The sequence below is a fragment of the Anoplopoma fimbria genome, chromosome 3 (genome assembly GCF_027596085.1).
Source record: "Anoplopoma fimbria isolate UVic2021 breed Golden Eagle Sablefish chromosome 3, Afim_UVic_2022, whole genome shotgun sequence".
NCBI classification, from domain to species: domain Eukaryota; kingdom Metazoa; phylum Chordata; class Actinopteri; order Perciformes; family Anoplopomatidae; genus Anoplopoma; species Anoplopoma fimbria.
The window spans coordinates 18,516,861-18,542,791 of NC_072451.1; the positions used below are offsets into that span (position 1 = coordinate 18,516,861).

General features: G+C 41.0%; 4 protein-coding genes across 5 annotated transcripts in view; all 4 read left to right on the forward strand.

Moving 5' to 3' along the window:
• Positions 1-5,993, forward strand: part of kcnab1b (potassium voltage-gated channel subfamily A regulatory beta subunit 1b) — a 36,984-nt gene extending 30,991 nt beyond the window's left edge. For both annotated transcript variants that reach the window (XM_054626837.1, XM_054626839.1), the window contains exons 9-14: positions 2,836-2,921; positions 4,956-5,076; positions 5,178-5,272; positions 5,445-5,565; positions 5,720-5,808; positions 5,904-5,993. In XM_054626837.1, coding sequence (XP_054482812.1) covers positions 2,836-2,921; positions 4,956-5,076; positions 5,178-5,272; positions 5,445-5,565; positions 5,720-5,808; positions 5,904-5,993 — 602 coding nt within the window. The remainder of the gene's footprint in view (positions 1-2,835; positions 2,922-4,955; positions 5,077-5,177; positions 5,273-5,444; positions 5,566-5,719; positions 5,809-5,903) is intronic.
• Positions 5,994-7,568: 1,575 nt separating this feature from the next.
• Positions 7,569-19,208, forward strand: pask (PAS domain containing serine/threonine kinase). Its single transcript, XM_054627203.1, has 21 exons — positions 7,569-7,926; positions 8,124-8,345; positions 8,688-8,917; positions 9,808-9,978; positions 10,063-10,197; positions 10,336-10,470; positions 10,640-10,877; positions 11,613-11,794; positions 11,884-12,013; positions 12,351-12,522; positions 13,756-13,988; positions 14,246-14,375; positions 14,852-15,429; positions 15,540-15,682; positions 15,804-15,971; positions 16,078-16,203; positions 16,302-16,436; positions 16,533-16,732; positions 17,019-17,152; positions 17,854-18,003; positions 18,461-19,208. The coding sequence occupies exons 2-21, from the start codon at positions 8,141-8,143 to the stop codon at positions 18,637-18,639; spliced, it is 3,774 nt and encodes a 1,257-aa protein (XP_054483178.1). The 5' UTR covers positions 7,569-7,926; positions 8,124-8,140; the 3' UTR covers positions 18,640-19,208.
• A 150-nt stretch (positions 19,209-19,358) lies between these two features.
• Positions 19,359-21,945, forward strand: mterf4 (mitochondrial transcription termination factor 4). The gene is made up of 4 exons (XM_054596493.1): positions 19,359-19,492; positions 19,796-20,234; positions 20,378-20,562; positions 21,450-21,945. The coding sequence occupies exons 1-4, from the start codon at positions 19,466-19,468 to the stop codon at positions 21,822-21,824; spliced, it is 1,026 nt and encodes a 341-aa protein (XP_054452468.1). The 5' UTR covers positions 19,359-19,465; the 3' UTR covers positions 21,825-21,945.
• A 1,315-nt stretch (positions 21,946-23,260) lies between these two features.
• LOC129110830 (probable G-protein coupled receptor 148) lies at positions 23,261-24,220 on the forward strand. The gene has a single exon (XM_054623060.1). It carries the CDS (start codon positions 23,261-23,263, stop codon positions 24,218-24,220), a length of 960 nt encoding a protein of 319 aa, XP_054479035.1.
• Positions 24,221-25,931: the final 1,711 nt, after the last annotated feature.

Here is a 25,931-nt window from a genome sequence, read left to right on the forward strand (position 1 = left end):
ATGCAGCAAATTGTATCCATTCAATCAACTTAATATGGATATCCTGCGGACAGAGTGAATAAAAAATGGGATACACAGGCGGTTAAAAAGACCAGACATGGCATCAATAAATAGACTTTGTAACAGGCCCTCCAGCCAGGAGCAAATGAAATGCTACTCCCATACAGCATACTAAACACAAACCCAAAGCCATCCAGTCAGGGCATTCCAGGATATCACCTCTCTCCTCAAATGTTCAGCAATAGAGAGCAGCATGCAGAATCATCTCACCCACTCAGTACCTCAATACTTATCTTCCTTTGGGCTCCACATTCAAAACCTTCTTTCCCACGCTTATAGAAACTAAGCTGGGCTCCATCAGCCGTTGAATATCTCCTGTGGTGTGACATATTGATCACCGCCCTGTAAACATTAGCTTCAAAATGCGTACCACCTCCAAGTAAAGCATCTCATAGACACCTATAAAAATCCACTAAGACACCTGCCGAGACAGATATGGACATCAGAGTGTGTTGCTGAATGATTTATTCCAAAATCCTCGCTTCACTCTGCAGAAAGGCACTGTGATACCTGCTGGCTGAAGTTGACCAAATGTTCCTGGCTCAATGCAGTGTCACTAGTGTGAGAAGTCTCAGGGACGGACTGATATTGGCAGTTTGTACATTTGCATTTAACACGTAGACGGAATGCATTTCATGCATGTGCTCACACAGAAATAGAACACCAAGCTTATTGAGTTAATTATAAGAATATCAAACATTAAGTGATTAGTCCCAAACATTATTCTCTACACAGTTTTAAAATGTAGCCTAAATTACCAAACAACGTGGTTATGTTTAATTATCTTCACCATATAAGACAAGAGTTACATGTTTGTGCCAATAAATAGTGAATTAAAGGAATAGTTTGACATTTTGAGATATATGCTTATTCACATTCTTGCCAAGAGTTAGATGAGAATTTGGCTATCACTCTCATGTCTAAAGGTAAATATGAAACTATGGTTAGCTTACCTTAACTAAGTTTAGTATACAGACTGGAAACAGGGGAAACAGCTAGCTGTGTTCTATCTAAAGGTCACACAATCTGCCTTAAATTACCTACAAAGCTCACTAGTTAACATGTTATGTCTTGTTTGTTTAATCCGTTTGCAAATCACTGACTATTTCTTAATCAGGGCAGTAACTTCCCATGGTCTTGTCCGACTCCAGGAGATATAGCATTTTATTTTGTGAGCTTTAGAGGTGCTGGCAGGAAAATGTAGTTGTCTTGAGACAGAGCCAGGCTTGCTGCGTTTGTGCGAAGCTAAGCTAACTGGGCGCTGGCTGTATCACGCGTTGGCTGTACAGATGTGTGAGTGGAAGTGATCTTCACATCCTAATTGTCCACCAATCTCATACATTCAAGAGCAAATTAATACAGTGCATGTTTTTCATATACACAACTACACCCACATCATCCTCCCCAGACACACCCATCGGGTTCATGTAAGTGGATTGTTGATGGTGGACGCTTGATATCTCACCTGAGCACAGTGCTCAGTGTGTGAGCATCTGGTGTCGGAGTGGATGACTCACTCCGGCCACGTAGAAAGAACATTTGTGTTCAGACTAGCCAGTGGGTATGCACGGATGTTGCCGTGGATCAAGGTGTCACTGAGGTGGATTATTCGAGTACGAACAAACTCATATGAACTGTATGAACCTCTGAGGTTTCTAACTCGGATATAAATTGTTTCCCTCTGTCCTTACATTTCTCAAAATCCCTCCCTCTCTCTGTTGCCGAGCAGATGCACTGTTATCCCTTCACCCTCCCACCTGCTACCCCCACACCCACACACACACACACACACACACACACACACACACACACACACACACACACACACACACACACACTTGCTCTGTCTCTCACTGAGCTACATTTTGGTCCAGAGAGGGAACTACTGATGAAAAGGAATCACTCTTTTTTAATCACACTCTGTGGTCTCATCTCATTATCCTCATTTTCAGTCTCCCCGCTTCATATATATCGCATTCACAATTTATATTGCTTTAATGTAGCACATGTTTCATTAATGCATTTTGAGTACATCCGCAGACTTAAGTAATCACTTCATCGCCTTGTTGTTTTCTTCAGTAATTGGAGAGTTTGTGCAGTGCATTCAACAGACACATTCAAAATAACATCGGTAATTCTTCCTGAGCTGTGAGATGTCCTTGGTTAAAGACTCCTTTGAGAAAGGAAAATTATCCACTATTCCACCCACCATTACTTACCCAGGCACAAATAGCCAACACAAACCACTAAAGGCCACGGTGGCTGATTTCTGCCCTTACAGCTGTAACTATGATTTGTTCAACTGCAAAAGCAACGTTCTGCCAAGGTTGGCTGAGCCCTTTCATTTAACCCCTGCAGCGTCTGGTCATATGAAGTCGTATGATCCCAGCAAAGAATATCTGCTTACACATGAGTTTAAAAGGAGCCGAGCTTTTCTCACAGAGAGGCTGAATACATTTCACGCAGCATCTTTGTTTTTACACTCCTGAAGGTGCCAGTTTTACATAAAGGCATTTCTGGGGGTTTTTGTAGTCTTCTTTATACCTTGTCCATGTCTTTTATGAGAATTGTTTTATTCTTTAAGATATTATAAAATACCAACTTAATCCAATTCTCCTTTTTTTGGTGTATATAATGGTAAAATAGTGTAAGTTATAAAAAACCTAATATAAATACAGTTTTAATATGGTTTTCCTGCAGGTTATATTAAAGTTGCGATTGTGGCGCCATCCACTGTTTGATTATTGACAATGTACATATCTTCTTTTTTTACAGAGATAGTGAGATCGATGACCCATGTGATCAACCAGGGGATGTCCATGTACTGGGGGACATCCCGGTGGTCAGCAATGGAGATCATGGTGAGTGATGGAAAATGTGTATCTAACAGCGAGATGTCTTCCAGAATGGTTTCAGAATTTTTTTTATTTAAATATGACATCACCTAGACCAGTGGTTCTCAACCTTATTTCAGTGATGTACCCCCTGTGAAATATTTTTTCAGCCAAGTACCCCCTAACCAGCGCAAAGCATTTTTGGTTGAAAAAAAGATGTAATACACAGCGCTGTGCCATCAGTGTCTGATTTATTAAACTGTCAACACTGAAGATTGAACATTGAACATTGTTGCATTGAACTGAGTGCTTTTGCAATTACATTTTAGTGAGAAACTTGTGCTTGTGCTTCACTGAGAATCTTTGTCAGTCTTGGTGGCAGGGAGGCCATCAAGCTCTTCTCCAGGCACAGTCTGTTTCTCTGCTTTGTTTTGATCACAGTCATTGCAGAGAAGGAGGCCTCACATAAATATGTGGAGGCAAAGGGTAGTAGCTGCTCCAAAGCTTTCTGTCCCAGGTCAGGGTGCTCGTAACGCTGCCTGAAACAGGCGTGCGTTACGTGGCCTTGACTTTATGAAGTTGATCACTTTGATGCTGTCGTTCAAAACGTCATGTAACACAGGGCTAATTTTTCTTTTTTAATGCGCGCTATGAGTCCTCGCGCGCTGCCCGTCATTGATGCTGCTGCGTCCGTGCAGATGCTGCTGCAGGATTTCCAGCTCATGCCGTTTTCACAGAAGAAGGTGTTGACAACATCAAAAATGTCCTCTCCTGTTGTTTTCCCCTCCAATGCTTTGCAGAATAGTATGTGCTCATAAATGTCGTCAGTATCGATGTATCTTACAAAAGCAACAAGTTGTGCATTTCCACTGACATCTGTGGATTCATCCAGCTGGAGTGAAAAAGAGTCGCTAAGTTTTCCCACAACTTGCTCGACAATATCTGTTCCCATTTTATCTACTCTGCGGCACACAGAGTCATTTGACAAAAGGCACAGTCTTTCATTTCTCCGCTGCGTTCGTGTCCAGCATGGTCTCAGCCAGCACAACGGCGGCGGGAAGGAGCAGGTCTTCGGCTATAGTGAACGGTTTCTTGGCTTTAGCTATGAGCAAAGACACCGCATAAGAGGCCTCCAGGGCTTTGGCTGATGTCGTGGAGGCTTTCCGCATCATGTCTTGAGATGACCTGAATTCAGAAAGTTTCCTCTTAAAAAAACTCAGGTGGCTTACCAACATGACTTGCATGTTTTGTCTTGAGATGCTGCTGAAGATGTGCTGGCTTCATGCCACTGTTGGCTAATCTCTCCCCACAGAAGAAACACAAAGCCTTGGGTGGGTTGCAACTCGTGGACGTAAATCCCATTAAAACATATTCTTCTGAATATTGACAGAATTTTTTCGGCTCTGGTTTCGCCTTCTTCGGCACTTGTCCCTATATGTTTTCAGCAGCATTGCTGCTGCGCTTCAACCACGACTCCATTGTTTGAGTTTTCAAGGCGGCAGTGATTGACAGGTGATGGCAGGTGGTAAGTGGGTCAAACCATCCTGGTATCGGGGAGACTCTGGGTTTTTATGATAATGAAATTGAATAGCCTACTGAATGTAACATTCAGTTTATGAACTTACACTTATATTTTGTTGAATATTTATTAAATAACAATTTTTAAAGGATTTTTGAATGGATGCTAATTTTAAATATATTTTTTAAAAATCTCACGTACCCCCTGGACTGCCTTCGCGTACCCCCATTTGAGAACCACTGACCTAGACAACCTTACATGTGATTTCTGATCGCTCAACAGAAATAAGAATACATCTGTAATGATATAGAGCACAGTGGGGGATATTCTAGTTTAATCTAGTTATCTATTTTGTTCACACTACTGAAGCTATCAGCACTTCTTCGTATTAAAGAAGAAGGCAAACTTCCCAAATGATTTCATATCTTGAAACACTGCCATACAAAGAGATAATCTTTAAACACAACGGTCAGTGTTGCACATGTTCCTTATCTCATTAACACTACCCCGTTTCTTTTTATTCCCTCTTCATATTCAATTAGGAAGCATATTCTGTGGCCAGGCAGTTTAATCTAATTCCACCGGTGTGTGAGCAGGCAGAGTATCACTTCTTCCAGAGGGACAAAGTGGAAACTCAGCTGCCAGAGCTCTACCATAAGATAGGTAGGTCTATAGTAAGTTTCTGAAGACAAACTTTTATAAAAACATTTGGGGCTGTAATAGATTGTGTACCCTGTTGCTCAGTGGCTCTTGTTCTATATCAGGTGTGGGGGTGGTGTCTTGGTCACCTTTGGCCTGTGGAATCATCACTGGCAAGTACGAGAATGGCGTCCCAGAATCCTCCAGGGCCTCAATGAAGGTACAGCTTAAATTTATTTTGACCACCTGCCTTGTGTCTATATATTTTATCATATATCTTTTGACTCTTATCCAAAAGTACAATGCCAGCAATTAAACATAATCTGGTTCACATTATTTCTGCCTAATTCAGTGAAATAATTATAATTCTTATTCTTGCACTGCTCCACCAGCCATACCAATGGTTGAGGGAGAAAATAATGAGTGAGGATGGGAGGAAACAACAAGCCAAGCTAAAGGAACTGACTCATATCGCAGAGAAGCTCGGATGTACTTTGCCGCAGCTAGCCATAGGTAAGGACATCCTTGGACCCTCAAATTTCCATTCCTGTGAGAGCAAACAAAGAAAATATTGTACACAACCAAATCCTGTGTGTCTCTTCGTAATATCTTATACTTTGATATCATACTAACAGCTGTTAAAACTCCTCCTATCCCTGATCTTTAGCCTGGTGCCTGAGGAACGAGGGAGTGAGCTCAGTGCTGCTGGGATCCTCCAATCCAACCCAGCTAACAGAGAACCTGGGAGCCATTCAGGTATGAAGATGTTTCCTGAGCCTGAATAATACTGAATAACTATTGTATTATTTGGTCAAGTCCAAACAGCATTTATCGTGTGCCCTGTCTTGCAGGTAATTCCAAAGATGACGGCAGGCATTGCAACAGAATTGGACCATGTACTGGGAAATCGTCCTCACAGTAAAAAGGACTACCACCATTAGGATGGACACCGTTTTAGTGAACTATGCTCCAAAAGCTTATCAAAGCTCACTTCTCACAGCCATGACACCATAAGTGTGCGCCCAACTTTGCTTGTGTAAGCGTATGTGTGACTGTGTAAAGTGTTCTGCTTGGTTCCTTGTCTGTATGAAGATCGACCAGTACTCATTATAGTAAAGTGAGCTACTTGATAAAACATGCATGCTACCGCTATAGCAGCCGGCCACTGGACTGAACAACAGTAAGAAGATTTAGAGAGGTGATTTCTGCAGCGAAATTCTCTTCTGCTCCAACTAGCTACTGTACCACAAATTTAAAGAATCATAAGATTAGAATAATGGTGAAATAGGTAACTGCACGATAGAGCTCAATTAATTGTGGACTTATTGTCCACAGAGTATTGCATAAGCTCACGGTAGTGCAGTAAATACATGAAAAAAAGACATGCTGTATCAAAATGTACCCAATGTTACAGAAATCTACTTTATTAGATGTTTGTGATGTGAAGCAAAAAATCAATGATGACGTGTGTAATTGGATCTCAGCAGACTGGATGACATGCTTACATTTCCCATGGCAGCTGGAGCTGGCCTGTCAACTAGATGAATTATTTCAGTACTGGATTAACTGAAATTCTGCTCACAATGTCGATAATACCAACAGAGCTAAACTAAACTAAAATGTGTTCCAATGCATCTGTACTGACTGTTATGTATATTTTCCTCATTAAGCAGCTATTTTAGAGTGATATTTTCATCTCATGTTGTAATTTGTTTTCTTTTTCACTTATGCAAAAGTACCGCATAGTGTACTGTCCTACTGTGCCCTTTTAACTAGTTTTTAATTTGGACTATGCCTTAATTTCTGTCAGTAAGAATAATGTCTGATTCATTCAAGTTGGTGAAATCCTCCTTAGGGAGAGCTTGTGAATTTAAGAAGCAAAGCCATGTAGCTAATTAAGAGACTAAAAACAAAACCATATGGACCCCTGCAGTCATTGCACCTGGTACTCTCACCCAACTTCTCTCAGATGCCAGTTGAAGCCAACATAATAGGATATTTGTTATCTGTTCAAACATGTGTTTTGGAGTCCTGCATCAGTTTTGTACATATACAAATAAAGAGCTTATAATTCTCATGTGCTATGTTTTAGAGTATCTATAGTAATTTTCTATTAATATTATGGATGCCTTCTAATTTTTGCCCCTTACGGATTAAAATAACGCAACTAAAGTAGACCTATTGTTTTCTAAACCGCAGTCAAATAAACAACAACCTGTGACTTGAAACACTGTGTAGTTACTGCTGTTTGCTGTTGGGGTTTGTCTGTGTCTACCTGTTTTATAATAAAAAAGTAATGTGTGAATAATCTATTTGACTTGTGAAAAGTATATACGGCTTTTGAGACATTTTTTAAAATTTTTAAATATATCCTTTTGTTATTATTTGGTTGCATTTGTTCCATGGTTGCCATGGAAACAATGGCGGGCGTTTCCGGCGAATCATCCAATCAGGTGTTGTTGTTCAGAGAGCTGATATTTGATTGGCTTAACGGAACTTCCTTGAATATACTGGGCTGCAGCTAGAAGCCCGCGGTTTACAAACTCTACCGCTGGACTAAGTGAAAAGGTTTACATTAAATCTTCCTTTTTCATTAACTTACCTAATGGAATGGTGTCAAAGTTGTGCTGACGCCACGGTGACGTAATCTCGGACTAAAGTCGTTGAAATTGCAGCGTTAACAGTGATATTTAAGAACCAAACACCGCGCGACTTGGTTTTGTTTGTAGCGGCAGTAACGCATAGGTTAGGTTAGCAGATGGCTAGTTAGCCACATAGCGCAGTGGAGGTAACGTTGCCTTGTCAACAAGCGTCAACTCAACCTGCTGCTCCCTTGTAGGAAACAGGCCGCACAGTTTCATACTACGACTTGGGGTGAGTGTTGTTTCGGTTTTATTCTTCAAATCAGACGCTAATAACATATATATATATATATATATATATATATATTATCAATAAAAGATTGTCACCATTAGCTGAACCTGCTGTAATCTGTTTACCTGTAAACAAACACTATTGTTACAATGCTGCAATCCATTCATTCTCTATGTGTCAATCATTGTCAATACCAGCTGGATTACCAACAGCAATGTCGCTGTCGACTGAGGCTCATTTTGGTTGGAGCCAAAGCAACAGAGTTAAAGGAGACACTATATGTGTGTTGCCCGACCTCACCCCTGATCTCCCGGACGATGACTTTGACCTGAATAAGTCCTACCCATGTACTCAGAGACCGGTTTACAAGAACAACATCTGGGCATCGCAGCGTCGTTACTGTCATAGTTACTTGGGCGGTGAGTGTAAATACATTGGTTGTAACTGAGAGTAGAGCTGACATGAATAAACAGTCGACACACCAATAATCCGCAACAGTTTTGATAATCGATTATCCTTAAACAATGGACCGAAATGTCGAAATTGATATTTTCTGCTTTTCTTTGATAAAAACAAGTTGACTAATGACTATAGTTGAGTTTGACAGTGTCTTTTGCACAAAACAAGCTTTTTCAAGAAATCAACTTGAGTAAATATGAAAATAATTGTTAGTTGCAGCCCTTATTGTAAGAATAAGGTTGCGAGAAATAGTTTTTTATTGATGTTGATGTTTATGTCCGTCCCCGATTTTTTTCTTCTAGGTGAAAGTTTGGATATTTGCACTTCTGTCGCAGCAAGAAACCTTCAAATCTCAAGCTTACATCGTGGCTCCCAAGTTGCTGCTGTTCCCCTGCCACATCCGTCCACTATGTCAGAGACAGAGGAAATCTTGTTCAGTCAGCTAATCTCTGGAGAGTTTGGCCTGTCTGGATCGCCGTCCACCCTCAACCCAAACAAAGTTCTTCTCACGGTCAACCATAAAACCAGAGAGGTACTGTGTGTCCACTTAAAGGTTTTTTATGGTTCTGTGTTTTAGGTGACTTACGGGGACAACATCTTTTGTAATTGGTCCAGTATTAAGGCATAGCATAGTAACCGGCAGGGCCATTGTGTAACGTCAATGTAACGTTTTGTTCACTAAAAGTGCTGGTTTTGCTACTGATAGGATCCGGTTGTTATTATAAGTGTCTTACAACATTATGGACCCAATGCATCTGGTCCCTTTTGTTATGGTATCCATGTTCCGCTCAAGGAGAAGTCTAGTTCTGAAATCTGAATATTGGGCAGCAACAGCTCCCACTTTTTACAGCAGTATTCCTCTGGGCATAGGGTCACAGCACCCATAGGAACTCCACCAGTATCCCAAGGTTTGTGGCCTTGCAGCACACGGATTGCCTTTCTTTGCCCGTTCCCCACTCTCTCTCCTCTTCTGCTCTTCAATTTGTAATAGCTCTTCATCCTTAAACCCTGGCTCAAATAAATACAGGCAGCAATTCAATTCAAAGACCTCGACAAAATTATCTAAATGTTCAGCCATGACATAGAAAACCTGTTACATAACACTAAGCTTTTCTTTCTGTACTCCTACACAACTAAATCTGCCCGAGGTTGCCACAGTTGTCTTTCCCCAACAGGTCACCCATAATGTCAAACACTGTCAGTGGCAAAAACAAGGACATTTAATAGACATAAATTCACAGTGCCAAATTGCCACCATAGGGTTATTTTGCAGCCTGTGAGCGACTGCCATCTGCAGCGCTCTTGCTCAGTACTGGACCAATTTTAGAAATTGCTGTCCGTATTAGTCAGTTAGACAAAAAGACATGGAAAATAGTTCTGCAACTAGATCATGTGCTGTAAATGTGTTTCTTCTTTTTTCAGATTTTGTCAGCAAATGAACAGGCCTGCAAACTGCTTGAGTGCAGGCCTAATGAGCTGATTGGAAAAAAGTTGCTCTCTATCTTGAAGAAAACCAGTCAGGTCCTGGAAGAAGCATTGGAAGAAGATTTTCTTTTAATGGATGGAACTGTTGCGGCTGTGTCTGGAAAAGTGGTATGAAAAACGCTGGCTTATCTTGACCAAACTTTGAAATAAAAGAGTTATTTTCGTATGTTAAACGTGCCACTCTTTCTGTAGGTGGATGTTGTGACATTATCTGGAGAGATGCCAGTGTCAGTGTGTACCCACAGGTGGTCACAAAACGAAGATCCCTGGCTTGTCATGATGGAAAGTGTGGAAAGGTTATCGGCCTTTCTGTCTTTTACACAAGATGTAAGTATGTCGTTATTTAGCAGCCATGGTAGTGTGATTTTTCTTTTTTGCATTTTTCACGAGAATTCCTGCTTTCTTCAATAACATGCTACTCGGTTAATTATTATCTTATTTATTAAAACAACTCTTTCTTTCTAGGGCCGTATCCTAACCTGTGACTTGGCGTTTGCCCATCTCCATGGATACCAACATCCTGACGAGTTAAAAGGGATGTCTGTGAAGGAGCTAATCCCCTCTTTACAAATCCCCCTGCACAGAAATGCATGGCCCAAGGTAAGCACACTTTCTTTGCTTCAAGTTTCTGTTTGGTAATATGCTTCTTAGACAGTTCAGGGACACACAGAATGAAAATATTATCCCACAACGTTTTAAGCTCAGGTAATTCTGTAAGTCTCATCTTTGACTTTGCATTTCTCTTGCTGCATTTCTTTCCTTCTTTCAGATGCTGAGGATTCAGAGAGTGTGTGGTAAAAGCAAAGGAGGTGCATCCGTCCCACTGTGTGTCAAACTTCAGGGTGAAGTGGTATGTGGGAGGCCCCAACATCAAAACAATGGGACTGGTATCACCTGCCCAACAGAGAGTCTTGAAAGACCCGATGCACAGGAAATCCAGCCATGCTGTCCACTCACCTCCTCTGTGTGCAAGTCAAACGGCTCAAACCCTGAAGAGCAATCCTCTGGTAAGGTGTTGTTTTTTATAGGGACCTAATGCTATGTCAGAGAGGGATTAAAAACACTCAATGTTATTCTGGAGAAACTGATGCATTATCCAAAGTCGATGTTATGCTGCCCAAGCACTGACCATCCTGCAGTATATACTCCTCAGCCTTTTGTTATAAGAAAAATATACACAAGCTTCACAACCCCTGATGAAAAAATAATGAAAACCCTTGTAGACATAAAAGGTTCATTTTAAGGTAAAGAAATCCCAACGATTCTTAATTTCAGTTGATTATACACTAATGAAAACTCCCAACGATTCTTAATTTCAGTTGATTATACACTAATGAAAACATAGTTGTAAATGTCATATTATAGTTCTGCAAATAAATCCCCCTGAATGTTCCTTTGAGGGGTTGAGAACGTTCCTCTACTTCTCAACGTAAATAAACAATTGAAAAACATTGGATCTGAAAACCGCACTGTAACAAAGCAAAAGTTATGGCTGTTTTGTAGCTCATGAAACATTGATACTTTTGAGATTTTTGGAGGTTTTCACAAGTGACCCACTGATACTGATATCGGGCTGAAACTGACTAAATTAGCTGGATCAGATAATGGCGTCGATGCTTAACCAGTCAAATATGCAAAATAGTCACTATAGGATAAAATGATGCTCCCTAATATATGTTACTCATCTTGTACTGTAATGTAGTAACTAATTGTGCTTCTTTAATGTGTCTGGACTCTTACAGAAGTGAAATTGGACAGCATTGTCCTCTCCCCCAGCCCTGCACTGGAGTACTCGGGAACAGTTTGGGTGTTTGCTCCTCTAAGCGGTCTCCTCCTGCTCCACCCTGATGGCTCAATCTGCAGCATCCACAACCACCTGGCTCTCAGTCTGTTTGGCTATGACAAGGACGAGCTGCTGAGAAAGGTTAGCCGACACGACCAGCTGAACGAGGTTGTTTGGATTGACGGCCTTGCCAACTCTCACTTCTGTCTCTGCCGCTTGGTCATCAACAGAGTGTCACTTTTCTGATGCCTGGTTTCTACGGATGGATGTCTGACGCGGACAGAAGGGCCAATCCCTTCCCTGACTCCCAAACAGAGGTTAATAAAAGTACAGCCTCATCCAAAATGTCAGGGAAATATGGTGAGTATTTGTGATGTGTACAAGATGGCAGCTTTTTCACAACCCACTTGCAGTGATTTGTATAAACTTGAGTTTTTCAAACTGTGAAGTGAGGTGGGCACAGTGTCAGGCTTTCAAAACTTCCGGGGTCAAACAACATACTCAGGCTTCTGTGGTGTATAAATATATAATGTGTCATATCTGCACATATGCATCTCACAAAGGTGTCCCTTCATGTCAGTGCTGCTACTCTGTTCTTTTACTCTTGATTTATTCCTGTTGGGTGTTTCTATTTTGACTTGTCATACAGTACTATTTGATTAAAGTGTGTTATATAATATTTTCTCTCAATCCTTAGACCCTTCCTCACTGGTGGCTGGTGATATGGCCATGGTGCATCAGGCTGTTCTGGGAAGAACCTCCATAGGAAGAGGCAGAATCTTCACTGGAACCAGCACCAGGCTGGAGAAACCGGGCAGCGCTTTGTCTACCCTTTCTCCTCCTGCTGTCACCTCCACAAGAGTGGTTATGTAAGTAGCAATCATTGTGTCCTTGTCATAAACCACCTGAATGTTTTTAGACAAAATCTCAGCTACTTCATATTAGAAAAGAATAACAAACCTTTTTAATGTGACCGTGTTAAACCTGTTGAGAAAGTTTTATGCCAGCAGACATTACAAGTAGACAAAATCTTTGTATGTTTTGTATTTTTCACATATAATCACCCACTAAAAAAGCTGTTGCACCAACATTCACGAATCTAAAAGCAGCAGACTGCATGAATATTTAATGTGTCTGGCAGTAAATATGAGAAAACAACAACTTTATGGTCCAGCCTTATACATTCTCAGATGAGGAAGGTTTCATATTTGGATTTACAATATATTAATGGTCCTCTTTTTTGCCATCTGTTGGACAAATAATGTCACAGCATGTTTTGTCAAAAATATTTTGATTTACAGTATCGTAGTGACTTATTCAATTTTCAGGTTTAGTGAAGAAGCTAAGTGAGAGGCATTAAGGGTTAAAAAGAAAGTTTGTTCCCCATAGAATACTTTCAATGGTCATGTGACAGACCTGGGACAGACATATTACTATGGTATTGCTGTAGTGTTATAATATATATTTTTGGTTATTTACTACACTTACAAGAGATAATGTCTCATGGTGTTGTTAAAATCCTCGTTGCATTTCATTGATACATAATAAGTCCTCAAACAGTTATGTAGTATCATAACATTTACTACACTACAAAGTTTTAATAGTCTTGAGCTTTTATCACAGCTAAACATATCAAATCTACAACAGCTGCCAGACAAGAACATGCATCAACCTGAATGCCTGGAGAAAACACTGTCAGCTTTAAAAAACAAAAACAAATAAATTCTCCACACTGGCTCGTTTACAGTTATGCTTCCCTAAGTCCGATATTCAATGAGTTTGAGTTCCTTGTGAAAAAGAAATGATCATTAAACGTCACATTCACAATAGATTATTTTTGGCTATTGCATGTATCCTCACTCTCATACAAGGAAAAATAAATCTTGAGGGATTAGATTAGACTCAGAAATCTATGAATGCACTGAATATAAGCAACATCTAGTAGAGGGTTAAATCGTTGTGTATGTGCACGTTTGATCACAAAATTATTTTCAAAACATATCTAGTACTAGATGCCTTTTATAGTAAGGTCGTAACATTGTTATTTGATCCTGATTGGCATTACAATACTTCAATAAAAATCCCGCCCTTCTTTCCTTTAGGGCTGATGACACTACGGAGCTGATGGAGGAGGCGGCCCAGGTTGCTCTCTGCGCGAGCCAGCTAGACGGTGCTGACAGCACGCAGGCACTCCTCAAGACGTTTGCATTGGTGGAACCTCCAGAAGACGAGACCTACTGCCTGGTTACCACCATACCACCACACCCTAACCAAGACCAGCAGCTCGGCGGTGAAGTTCATAGAAATAATCAACCTGCCACCAGGATTATCTCAGGTATGATGCGATTTAGTTAACAGTAATTTACTTGTAGTTTTACCCTGCAACCCAAAAACTAAACTGTGGTGTATATATTGGAATGGGTTCTGAAACCTCACCTCAGAATAAAATCAACAGAACATTCTGCACAAATGTTATGTGTAAAAAAAATTATTTCATATTAACAGTGAGCAATGGCATTAGAATAGCGTTCTTTGAGAAACTGTACTGAGCACTTTTCAGGTTTTTTTGTTGTTTCATATTTACTTCTTCAGACACTCCCAGTCAGAATGGACATGCTGTTTGCACGGTGGGTGGCCCTTCTCCTGATGTAGGCAAAGCCCATCGCTCATGTGCCTCTGCCCACCAAGACTCCAGCTTTGAGGTCATCTCACTGGAGAGCAGGTGAATTGCATACTAAATCACTGAAGAAATGAAACCTATTTATCACCATCTATTTTATTCCTTCAGTGCTCTCAGATTGTTTAGGTTGACTGCTTGTGGGTTGAATTGTTATTAAAATTGAGTTGAGTACCTCAACTTAGTAGAAAATGTATCTATCCTGGCATGACGACCTCAAAGTAATTACATAGCTTCTATTTGGACTGAAAAACTTTTTATTTGCATCATTAACAAACAAGTAGCTAGTAGCCACTTAAATAGGCTATAGGAGTTTTCAGTGATGCGAATGTGGTGCAGCACTAATTGTCAGTGTCATACCAGGTTGTGATTGGAGAGAAACCTGTAAACATTCTTCAGAGCATTCTTTTGATAAAATAATGCTATCTGGATTTGGTTTTATTCTTGAAAGATTTGCCATTTCATCTAATGCCATCAGTTGTTGTTCTTAGTCATCAGTTAATTGAAATTCAATTTCCCAGGTCGTCATCTGGCTTCTGTGAAAAGTTTGCTGGCCACGGTGGTTCTGATCCAAGCCAGGCAGAGGATTCTCGTTCAGCACACATCGTAGCCTCAGCCAGCTGTTTCCTGGACGTGAACAGCGATGGTGATCTGGTGACCCGGGCCTTAGCCGACCTAGATCTGAGCAGGAGTATAGAGCTTCTCAGTGGCGGAGGGTACAATGATGATAACCAGCGCTCCATGACATCCTGCGATACAGCTGAGCTGCTGCGTACACCCTCCCCGTGCGTGGTAGGGTCTGACCAGGAAGCTGAGACTGGGAACGCTGGTGTTGAGGCCAGAAGCTCCAGTGAAGTGCGAGTAGAAAACGACCAGGACGAGCAGGATCAGTGGGCAGCTCTTTCTACAATTCACAAAGAAAAGAGTCGAGAGTTCTGCATGCCAGTAAACAGTGGGAATCAGTCAATGACAGACATTCCTGCCACATCTACTCCTAAGAAACAGAAGGTGAATGGACACAACCAGGCCTCAGACACTACACAGATACTGGAGGGGCGATACGAAGGAAGCGGGTACCACAGAGATGGCACGAGAGTAGGTTGGTACTACTGCAACTGTTAATCTACCCTCCACAAAAAAAAATCTACACATGGTGTTAAAAAAAAAAAAAAAAAAAGCCTTTAACCAGAACCTTATTTTTCTCTCCAGATGTGCAGTGTGATGTGTGCAGGACTGACCTCCCTGATGGAAGCTCCATGTTCTGTGTGTGGATAAGCAGGCCTGGCCAGCAGGGGGCACAATTGCATACAGGTCGACCACTGCACAACCAGTCAGGAGCCAGTCTAGGAGAGGTCAGTGGCAGTAAATGTCATTCATACTGAGTTAGTATGGCACAAACTATCTACTCTATCAAAATATGAAATATGTTGTTCTGCTTTGAAGTCGTCATTCTGTACTCCTCTCCCCCTTTAGAGAATTGGTGAGGCCAGTCATGGGGACGTTTTACGCTCTACCATGGATCTAGACCAGTCTCAAGCCTGCGACGGGCAGTTTCAAGAAGAGTACCAGCCTCTTAAGGCTGTGGGGAAAGGAGCCTTCGGTTTTGTCTGGAAAGCAATAAGGCGCTCTGATGGAACAGAAGTAAGAAAATGTTTTCATTAATAGCGAAACATATCCCATTCGTCATGTATATACAACATAAACCATGAGATTTGCAAAAGTTATTTTTTATTTTTTTTATTTGCAGGTAGTAGTGAAGTTCATTAGCAAGGCCAGGATAGTAAGTGACTGCTGGGTAGATGATCCCATGCTGGGACGAGTCAGCCAGGAGATTGCCATACTGACACGAGTACAGCACCACAACATAGTCAAGGTAAGTGGGCTTTAAGCCTTTAAGACACAAGGTTGTAAAAAAAACTTACTTTGCTATGCTGATTATTTAGCTCATCCTATATGTGTGTTTGCCGCTAGGTGCTGGAGGTGTTTGAGAATGGGAGTTACTTCCAGATGGTGATGGAGAAACATGGAGAGGGCTTAGACCTTTTTGAGTTCATAGACATGCAGCCAAGGTTGGATGAGCCCCTGGCCAGCTACATCTTTAGACAGGTTTGTACATGGGCAAGAAAATACATGTGACAGGAGCATGGGCTCTGAAATGAAAAGCGTTCATTTGTCTAATCTGAAGGTTCTGTCTCTTCCCAGCTGGTGGCCGCTGTCTTCTATTTGAGGACTAAAAACATCCTTCACAGGGACATAAAAGACGAGAACATCATTATTGACAAATGTTTCCACATTCGACTGATAGACTTTGGCTCGGCTGCCATGATGGCTCCCAGGAAGCTCTTTTACAATTTCTGTGGCACACTGGAGTACTGCTCCCCGGAGGTGCTTCAAGGAAATCCGTATGTATATAATACCTGAGAACAACAAGTGATATTTGTTCCAACAAATAGGAAATTTCATATTGGTTCCTTCTTTTGTTATTGATGGTTTATTTAGGGGGAATAGATGTTCTTGTGGTTATACAGTTCTCTCAAATATATCTATATATATATTTTTATATTTATATATATATATATATATATATATATATATATATATATATATATATATATATATATATATTTATTTATTTATATTTATAAGCCAAGCTTATTTACATTATTTTGTGTCCTTGTTTGGTTGTAGCTATCAGGGTCCAGAGTTGGAGATGTGGTCTCTTGGTGTGTTGCTCTACACTCTGCTATTCAGTGAGAACCCTTTCTGTGGCGTTGAGGAGATCCTGGATGCTAAACTGAAGCCCCCGTTCCACCTCTCTCCAGGTATACTGCTGTTCTTTGCTGGTGGTTTGGTTTCATTGACTTTCACATAGAAAACTCTACAACACTGTATTAGGGCCACTGTAGGTAAAAAATTATAATGAGAACGGGGCCGTGAAAAAAATATATTAAACAAATTTACAGGGGAAAAAAATATAACGAGGCAATTTATGAGATAAGAATCAGGTTATCAAGATTATAAAGTATAAAGGTTCTTTTTTTTCAGGTTCTATCTGTGTTCTTTTATGAACATAAATAAATACCGTAGAAGCCAGAGGAAAGTAGAGACGAACAATTTATATCTTTGACTACACGAGAGTGTGTCTTTTAATTCAGCACAGCTGAATGACACGTATCAACAAACTTCGTTCCGTAGTTGCACACAGATGCTTTTAAGGGGCCATGCCCAACTACCAATGTGTCAGTGTAATGGGAAAACGACACAAAACAGGCACATAACATAACTGCTCGTGTTGAACCACAGATTACAGTGAATTATGACCTTATGTCTGGAATACCCGGTTCAGCCCGCTGCTCCTTTGATCTGGCAGTAAAACTATGTGGTTCCTTGACAAAAAAATGGAACCATTTTTGTTACCAGGGTTTCGCATTACTACATTTTTATACATCGTCATAAAAATGACCCTTTCAGTTTCTACAAACATTTTTCTTCTGTGCTGAAATTTCTCTATGTACCCTCTCAGACCTGCATGGTGTGTTATGTGGGCTGCTGCACCCTGATCCTGCTCAGAGAATGACTCTGGACCAGCTGCTGCTGCAGTCCTGGATCAGCCAGCCCATTTCACTGGCCGAGTACAGCTGGACAGAGGTGGTCCCTGCAACTGAAAGCTACTGTGAGTACTCTTTAACCCTAGGCCTAAACTGACAATGGACAGCCATGTTTTTCACTTCTGATATTATAGGCTCCACCTGTAATTAAATATCACTTTCATTGTACATTTTGCAATATTTGTAAATCTATCTGGTAGATTTATCCCTTAATTTACCACCTAAACTGATTGAGTAAGCTTTGTCTTGACTGTTTGTGGCTTTAGTCTAAATGTTTTTGAACTGGACTTCAAAAACCGGTACGATCAAACTTTAAAGTAGTAGGAAAGAGCACCTGGCCCGGCTTGTTTTGTTTTGTTTCATTTTATTTTAGAGGTTCATGTCATTAGTGGATGTTTTGTTATGCCACACTTTCTCTCTGCATTGACTTTGCCATAGAGAGTCTGTACAATCTGTTGTCTCAGTTTTCACATTAAAGTCAGGCACCGCTCATGTACTCAGGACCCTCTCTTCTTTTGGCAGGCTCACCACACCACCTGGAGCCCATTCCTAAAGTGTTTATCACTCATGGCTTGTTCCCAGATGAATACGACAAGACTCTTCCTGATGATGAGGAGGAGGAGGAGGAAGAAGATGAGGATGAAAGGTTGTCAATGGTGGCCCTGGAAACAGAGCTTCAGAAGTACCTCCATGAAGATTAAAGACTGAATTTGTGCAAAGAGGACATGAAGTGCAAAGTAAGAAAAAGGAAGCTTGTCTTAGTCCAAGGCCACAAACAGACACTACCGCCTAGAGAGGAGTCTTCCAGAGACAAATGGACCTTTACCTTAATTAACTTTACACAGCTTGCTACCAAGAGTAATGAATATAATTTTCAAGCTGTTGTTGAGCCAAATGTGCTTTTTTTGACATATTTGTAAATGCTGAGTGCAACACAAAGCAAAAGCGTCATGTCGATTTTGATTCTTATATCATGTATTTTATTTATTCTTTGGATTTAGGGAAAAATTGAAGCATTAAAATCATAATAATTGTTGAAGGGATCCAGCTTTGCCACCAAAACGCAGAAGTGACCTCAACCTTGAGCTGTTTACTCAGAGAAACCACACAGAGAATTTAGTTTGATTGAAAGGAGTTGAAGGGAATTATTTTATCAATGCAACTGTTCTGTTTTGTGTTCTTGATTTTAATCTCAATGTTTTAATAAAAAATTGTAAGTATATTTACAATATTTTATCTATTTATTTTTAAACATAAATAAATATTTGACCACGAATGTGTTGCTCTTTTTTATTGAGGAATTGTTGAAAAGTCTTGCAAACATTGTCAATGTATTTGAATTTAATATTTTTTATGCAGCCAGTAAACACAGCAAATCATTAAATGGTGAAGAAAAATCATCCAAATGTCCAATTTTTGCTGAGCGCCCTAGAACTGTACACACTTCTCATTATTCAAGCAGATCACAGCGGAACCTTTATCCTCTATAGACGCTGAACGGCGGACGTATTTGTACGACGGACAAGCATGGGTACCCGACTTGCTGCACGTCAGGTGAACCTAAACTTTAGTAAACAAACCCTTTAAATATGTCTTTAACTTAAAATACAGTTACTACATCGTAAAACGTATGACAAACATACTTAAAAAAATGTCGAAGAAACTACTCACAGTCCTCATACTTCCGCTGTAACCTCCATGTATGCTAACCTATGCTAGCATCTAGCTCAACTACTAACTCCACTTCTGTCATTTCCCCACGGTCATAAAAGCGCTCATTGTCCTGTCCTGACTGTTAACCATCATTCAGGGAACAAATACTGTTCGTGCAATATATCTTTGATTTATTTCCCACAGATTCTTCGGTGGACCGTGATAAATGCCACCTCCTCTGTCTTCAGACCTCTTCAGTTTGGGAGCTGTCACCTCCAGCCTCTATGCACCGGGTGCAGGTTGTTCTGTTCCTCCACCAGCCAGAAAACTCTGCGACCAACGCAACACAGCCATGATCTCAGTGTTCAACCCAGTAGTCCAGTCACAGAGCTGTCCCTGTGCTCTCTGGTCGATATGGGATTCACAGACTCCCAGGCACAGCAGATACATGAATACACGTCCAAATTCAAAGGAGGAGGTGCTGCCAAACACGCTCTGTCAACTCTCACGGCTCTGTTTGTCTTGGGCCTCAATCCTTCCAGTGTGATGAAACTGCTGGAGAAATGTCCTGAACTTTACACTGTCAAGGAATCACAGCTCCAGCGGCGCATAGGCAACATGCGGAAATTAGGTTTAGTTGAAGGTGAGTTGGTGATCTTTGTGTTTATCACAGTTTATCAATACGTTCTTGAAGCATTGCTGTAGTTGGATTTACTTCATGCTTGATATTGATGGATGCTTTGCATGGTAATCAAACCAGTATTTTTTCCTTCTATCTCCCGTTAGGCAGTCTTCAGAGAGTGGTGTCCCATTACCCCCAGATCCTGATCGTGCCTATGAAGGCAGTCAAAAGTGTGGTGATGTTCCTCAGAGAGAAGTGCCTGTTTACCGTCCAGCAAGTCACAGACATCCTCCGAGATAGTCCGGCCATAGTCTCTGAGAACATGGTTCAGCTGGAGTACAAGTTTCAGGTTGGCATTTTAAGTAATTCACTGGTTCCAGCTCCTCCACTTTAAATCTCTAGGTTTTGTATTTTTTGTCAGACAAAACAAGAAATTGGACGACTTAACGTTGACAGATGGGCCTTATTTAAAACAATGTTTAGATTTTTTTTTATTGAACATATGAAACGATTAATCACTGAAATATTCATTAGTTGTATGCCTGAAATCATTAGTTTTAGAAACAAGCAACAGCTCCCATAGTAAAATTGTTCTAATGGTAAAGTGCTGCAGATTTATTGACTTCCTCAAAACTTGACCAAACATCACATCAGAGGCCATAGTAATAAAAGACAACACTCTTGCTGTTCACATAGCCTTTGTTCCAATACAAACTAGACACAAATAAGATGCAATACGCATTATTTACTTTTCCACTTGGTGTACAAGAAATCAACATACTCTATTATTTTGCTCAGGAAATGATACAAGACGTGTTCCTGTAGCTGTTTCATTGCCATTCACAATTTGATTACCTTTATATCCCAAATGTGAGCAGCACATCCATTTCCTTGCAATGTGGGACAATAGTGTCCATCAACAGCACACTCAAAACCAAGTATTTCTAGTATCCATATTGTCTTTTTTCAGTGTGAACACTACAACTTTAAATGTAGATTGGAATTTGGGCGCTGGTATAGTACTCCCTCTAGTGGCCATGAATGTACTCCACATCTATCTGACAAAAGGGGCTGTGAATAGATCAGTGTTGTTATTAAGTGGTGTATTTCTTGGCTGTCTCTACAGAATAGAGCATGCTTTATTTCAGGTGTTGTGCTGCTTTAAACCATTTTTTTGTCATTCCAAAGTGATTGTTATATGTAACAGCCTGTGTATATACACGTATCTCTCCACAGTATGTCTACTTCCGGATGGGTATCAAACAGGCGGAGATGGTGAAGTCCAGGTTGTTTCGTTTCACCCTGGACGAGGTGCGCTGTCGACACTGTTTTCTGGAGCGCAGGGGCCTGTATCAAACCCCAGACAAGAAAGGCCAGACGATCATCATCAACCCAAAACTGGACAGCATCCTCGTCTTTGACAAGGACATATTTCTCACAGATGTAGCCAATGCGTCAGCAGAGGAGTATGAAGTATTTAGCAAAATGCTGGCAAAAGAATGGCAGGAAGAGGAGAGGCAGCATGGCAGCATTGAAGCCGATAGTGTGATGATGATGATGATGATGAGGCAGAGGAGGATGAGGAGACTGGAGGGAAAGGTGGATACATGAAGAGGAGAAAGAAATGACAGAGAACTGTGGGAGGGACTGAGAAAACTTATTTAAAGAGGGAGTGGTAGGATTAGAGAAAATGATATATCTGATGGTGATAAATTAACCAATAAAATGTTTCCTTTTATCTGTTTGTTGAACTCAAGTTTGTCATGAAGTGCTATAGAAAATTCTTATCTAAAACACACAATGGAAACAGCGTCGCTGTTATTGTTACCTATAGCTTCGAACCAATGACACTCACATATTGGACTGAGTAAACCCTTGGGTTTGAAGTTGATTTCCGTGTTCAAGATGTAATGACGTCGGTGTGTTAGACGGATAGGTGAGGACTCTATATTGATCAATTCCAACTGTGAGGTGTGAAGTTGTTTTTTTTACACTGTCAAAATAAGTTTGTGTCTTTTCTTAAGTGACTCCACAAGTTAAAGCAATTTCAGAGAAAATGTGAATCTTATGAATTTAATGTAGATGGTTTTCAATGACCAAAACAAACTTGTGGGTAGGAAACGTTGATGTAGTGGCAACATAAGGGATAGCAGGGTGGATGACGCCCCACCCCGTTACTATGTGACTGCCAAGTGGCTGTAGCCTTCTCTATCCCTATATTATCTGTATGAGTCAACAAAGGGTACATCAGATAAGGCCAGTGGGTGAGACGAGTGGAGCAAGACATCCATTGATTTTTTAGAAGCGCAAAGCTTAATGGAAGTGAAACTCGGAGGTTTTTCTGTTCTGGACATAAGGTAAGAAAACTTACCTTTGGCCAATCAATAATTTGTCAATAGGTGTGTCTACACAAAGTTTGAACAGAACCATCTGATTTTCTTATTTTGTCTCAAGTGTTGGAGTTTTCTAAGCATTTAGTGGGGTGGCATGGGTATAACTACCAGGTTTATATTAATAAAAAACTCTTATTTTATGCTGATGCCCCAATCGAAAGTGTCGAGAAATTGATGTCTAATAAAATTCACAAAAATATTGTTTCATCCAAACTCGGTGACTGAAGTGTAATTGTAATTTTTTTTAAATGTGATATATTAAATGAATACCTTGTAATTATACATCGAGTTACTAATATCCAGCTTCGAGTTCTTTATTCCACTTCAGTGCATCACTGCATGATCATTTGAATTTTTGGATCCTCATTTCCCTAGTCATTGGGGCTATAAATAAAAAAGCACTACAAATGTTATATCAATGTCTGAGGCAGCCAAGGCAGTTGAAACATGTATTACATCACAGGTTTGCCCAGCCTGCAATCCTGAGATCTAGAATCTAAAATATGTATATGAAATAGTCTCTATACACCTCACTGCTTATTTGTATCTATCTGTATTTGTATTTGTATTTAAGTGCTTGCATTTTGAATGTGGTCCACTTTTCATAAACAGGAAGCTGCTGGAGGAAGTAGTCAACACACCATAAAACACAAAATGACATCACCAACGCTCATCTCAAACTTCACACAGGAATGGGTGGAGATTATGCTGAGGTTGCACCTGGATTTCTTTTTCATCCCAACCACAGTCATCACTCTGGCCACCTTGCTGGCCGACCCCGTTCTCCTGACATGCATTTTCCTGTCCCGAGCCCTTCGTCAGGAGACACGTTACCTGCTGGTGGCCAACACCCTGGTGGCAGACGTGCTCTTCCTCGTCCTCAACCTGGCCACAGTGATCTGTAACGCTGTGAGAGCTCAGATACCCTGGCTGGCCTGTGAGCTGATGACGGCCGTCACCATCACCGCCTACTGCTGCGCCATCCTCACCGTCACCCTCATGGTGGTGGACACCTACACGGCGGTTCGCTGGCCCCTCCGTTACCATGACTTGCTTCCACCTGCCCGCACCCACCGCATATTACTGGGGGTGTGGGTGCTGGCAGCCATGTACCCTTTCAGCCTGGTGATCATGATGGAGGTGGAGAGGGGAAATCCGCACGAAAAGATGGCTGTGTGTCTGGTCCTCGTCTCCCTTGGCTTCATACAGGTCATGAACAAGGCGGGGATCTACATCTACTTCTTTGTAGCTGCACTCATCTGTGCTGCGCTCATTTTTTTCTGCTACATTCGGCTCTACATGGTGACGAGGACCCAGGGCATCTGGCAGAGCCGCTTCTCCAGGGCCCGGGTCACACTGCTGGCTCATGGGGTTCTCCTCCTGCTCTACTTTGCCCCCGGCTTTGTTTTCAGCCTGGAGCTCCTCCTGTTCCAGAGGAAAGACATCAGTCAGGATGTGCGTGTGTGGATCAGCACGGTCAATATGTGTGTTTTCATGTTGCTTCCCAGGGCGATCGCTCCATACCTGTACGGGCTGAGGTACAGGGAGATCTCGGACACTCTGATGCAGCTGCTGCACCAACACGGGAGACTCAGCCAGATCACAGTTACATGAAAGACACTTACAAACTGTCCATCATTCACATTTCTTTAATGGAATTGATTGTGATATACACATTTTCAGTTTTCCCAGTTGCCCTCCAACCAACAAAGATGTAACTGCACTGTAACTGACTAGCCATTAAAAAGTCTATTTTTTTCACATTTGATATGGTTATTTAAAAGATAGTGTTTGTTGGTGTATATTGTCTAAATTCTGTTTTTAAAACACTCCCCATTCCTCAAGAACACAAAAAAAACCCTCAGATATCTTTATTTTATCTTATTATTGACCTACAGCTATCATATTTAAGAACACTGACTGTAAAATATAGTGTGTAAATTGTGTCTAAATCTAGAGCATAAATCCTCCACAGCTCAGTTGAAACCCCACATTTCAAGAAACAATACTGAGGACATGTCCTCTGTGATCTCATTGGTAGCTACGGCCCTGGTCGCTGCCCAGTAAAATGTAAATTGGTTATTCAACATCCCTGCCAATTTTAGTCTTCTGTGTTTTTTGGGTTTGATAAAAATGATAATAATAATAAGTTAATGTTTCAGTGTTGAGGCAATTTTTAATCCTATATATCTTCAAGGAAATTGTACAACCAAAATATGTATTTCATCATCATTATACAATGTAAAAGCCACTCAGCCTCAGTTTAACGACCATACTGGGGTAGCAAAGCACTTAGCTCCATTTGCCCTCAAAGCCATGTTTGTCTAGAAACTGGATGTCCATTAACAAATGGCTGACTGACTTGGCAATCTAAGGCACACGAGGAAAGAAAAGAGCCCCGTCCCTCATTTAGGAAGGTGTGCGTACAGTGTGTGTGTACAGTGTGTGTGGATAGTGAATGATGATGAGTCAGACACCTGGCTTTAGGGACTTTTCTCTGCTGTGTAACCGGTACAATTACTCAACAGCAGAGGGACACATTTGTCTGTTCACTGAGCTGCGTCACTGCTCTTGTCCTGTGTTTGCCAGGTAACACACCACTCGCTCTCTGCACAAACATCTGCTCCTGCTGCTCACTGGCAAATCGCTACTGTATCTGTAGGTGGATCACATACGGAGAAAATAGCACATATTCCGTTGTTTGCAATTTTTGTATCAATTTTCATGCCACTGTTATTACACAGCTGTTATTATACAATGAGCTTGACCCTTTCTGTATTGACTAATGCTGTACTTGGCAGTATTGCTTATCTTGCTCGTGGTCTTCTCTGATTACATTGTTTTGTTGTGGTGAACTTGTACAGCAGGTGGCCCGGGGACCATAACAACCGGCCTTTTACTGTATTCTCTCCTACGCTCGGCTGGGCACATCCATTTCCTGAAGTTGGTCATTGTGTTGATCATGTGTCTTAACTTCTGGATGTTCCAGTAAGTGTGTTTTATGGATGGTTACAAAAGCCCTTCCACTGTAGCCTAACCGTTTGACTTCAGGAATAGAGACATGATCCTGCTTCCTAATGCCGTTATATTCCTGTACAATAGTGAGTAAAAGGATGTGTGTACTATTTGAAGTATGCCCAGACAGTAACTTTTACAGACATACTTAGTTAGTATGATGTGTAAAGGGTACACTTCTACTCAGTAGTAAGCACACGCTGCAAAACAGTGTACACCCTCAGGGTCATTCATAACATCATGGACACTTTCAGAGAACCCAGTTTGGGAGCTCTCAGAAATATTTTGCAACAGGGTCAAGAAGTTGTGA

Coding starts and splice junctions, on each gene's coding strand:
- pask (XM_054627203.1), top strand. CDS start 8,141: ATGTCGCTGTCGACTGAGGCTCATTTTGGTTGGAGCCAAAGCAACAGA. Junction 15,972..16,077: donor GGCGCTCTGATGGAACAGAA/GTAAGAAAATGT, acceptor TTTTATTTGCAG/GTAGTAGTGAAGTTCATTAG. Junction 16,204..16,301: donor AGCACCACAACATAGTCAAG/GTAAGTGGGCTT, acceptor GTTTGCCGCTAG/GTGCTGGAGGTGTTTGAGAA.
- mterf4 (XM_054596493.1), top strand. CDS start 19,466: ATGGGTACCCGACTTGCTGCACGTCAG. Junction 19,493..19,795: donor CCCGACTTGCTGCACGTCAG/GTGAACCTAAAC, acceptor TATTTCCCACAG/ATTCTTCGGTGGACCGTGAT. Junction 20,235..20,377: donor GAAATTAGGTTTAGTTGAAG/GTGAGTTGGTGA, acceptor ATCTCCCGTTAG/GCAGTCTTCAGAGAGTGGTG.
- LOC129110830 (XM_054623060.1), top strand. CDS start 23,261: ATGACATCACCAACGCTCATCTCAAACTTCACACAGGAATGGGTGGAG.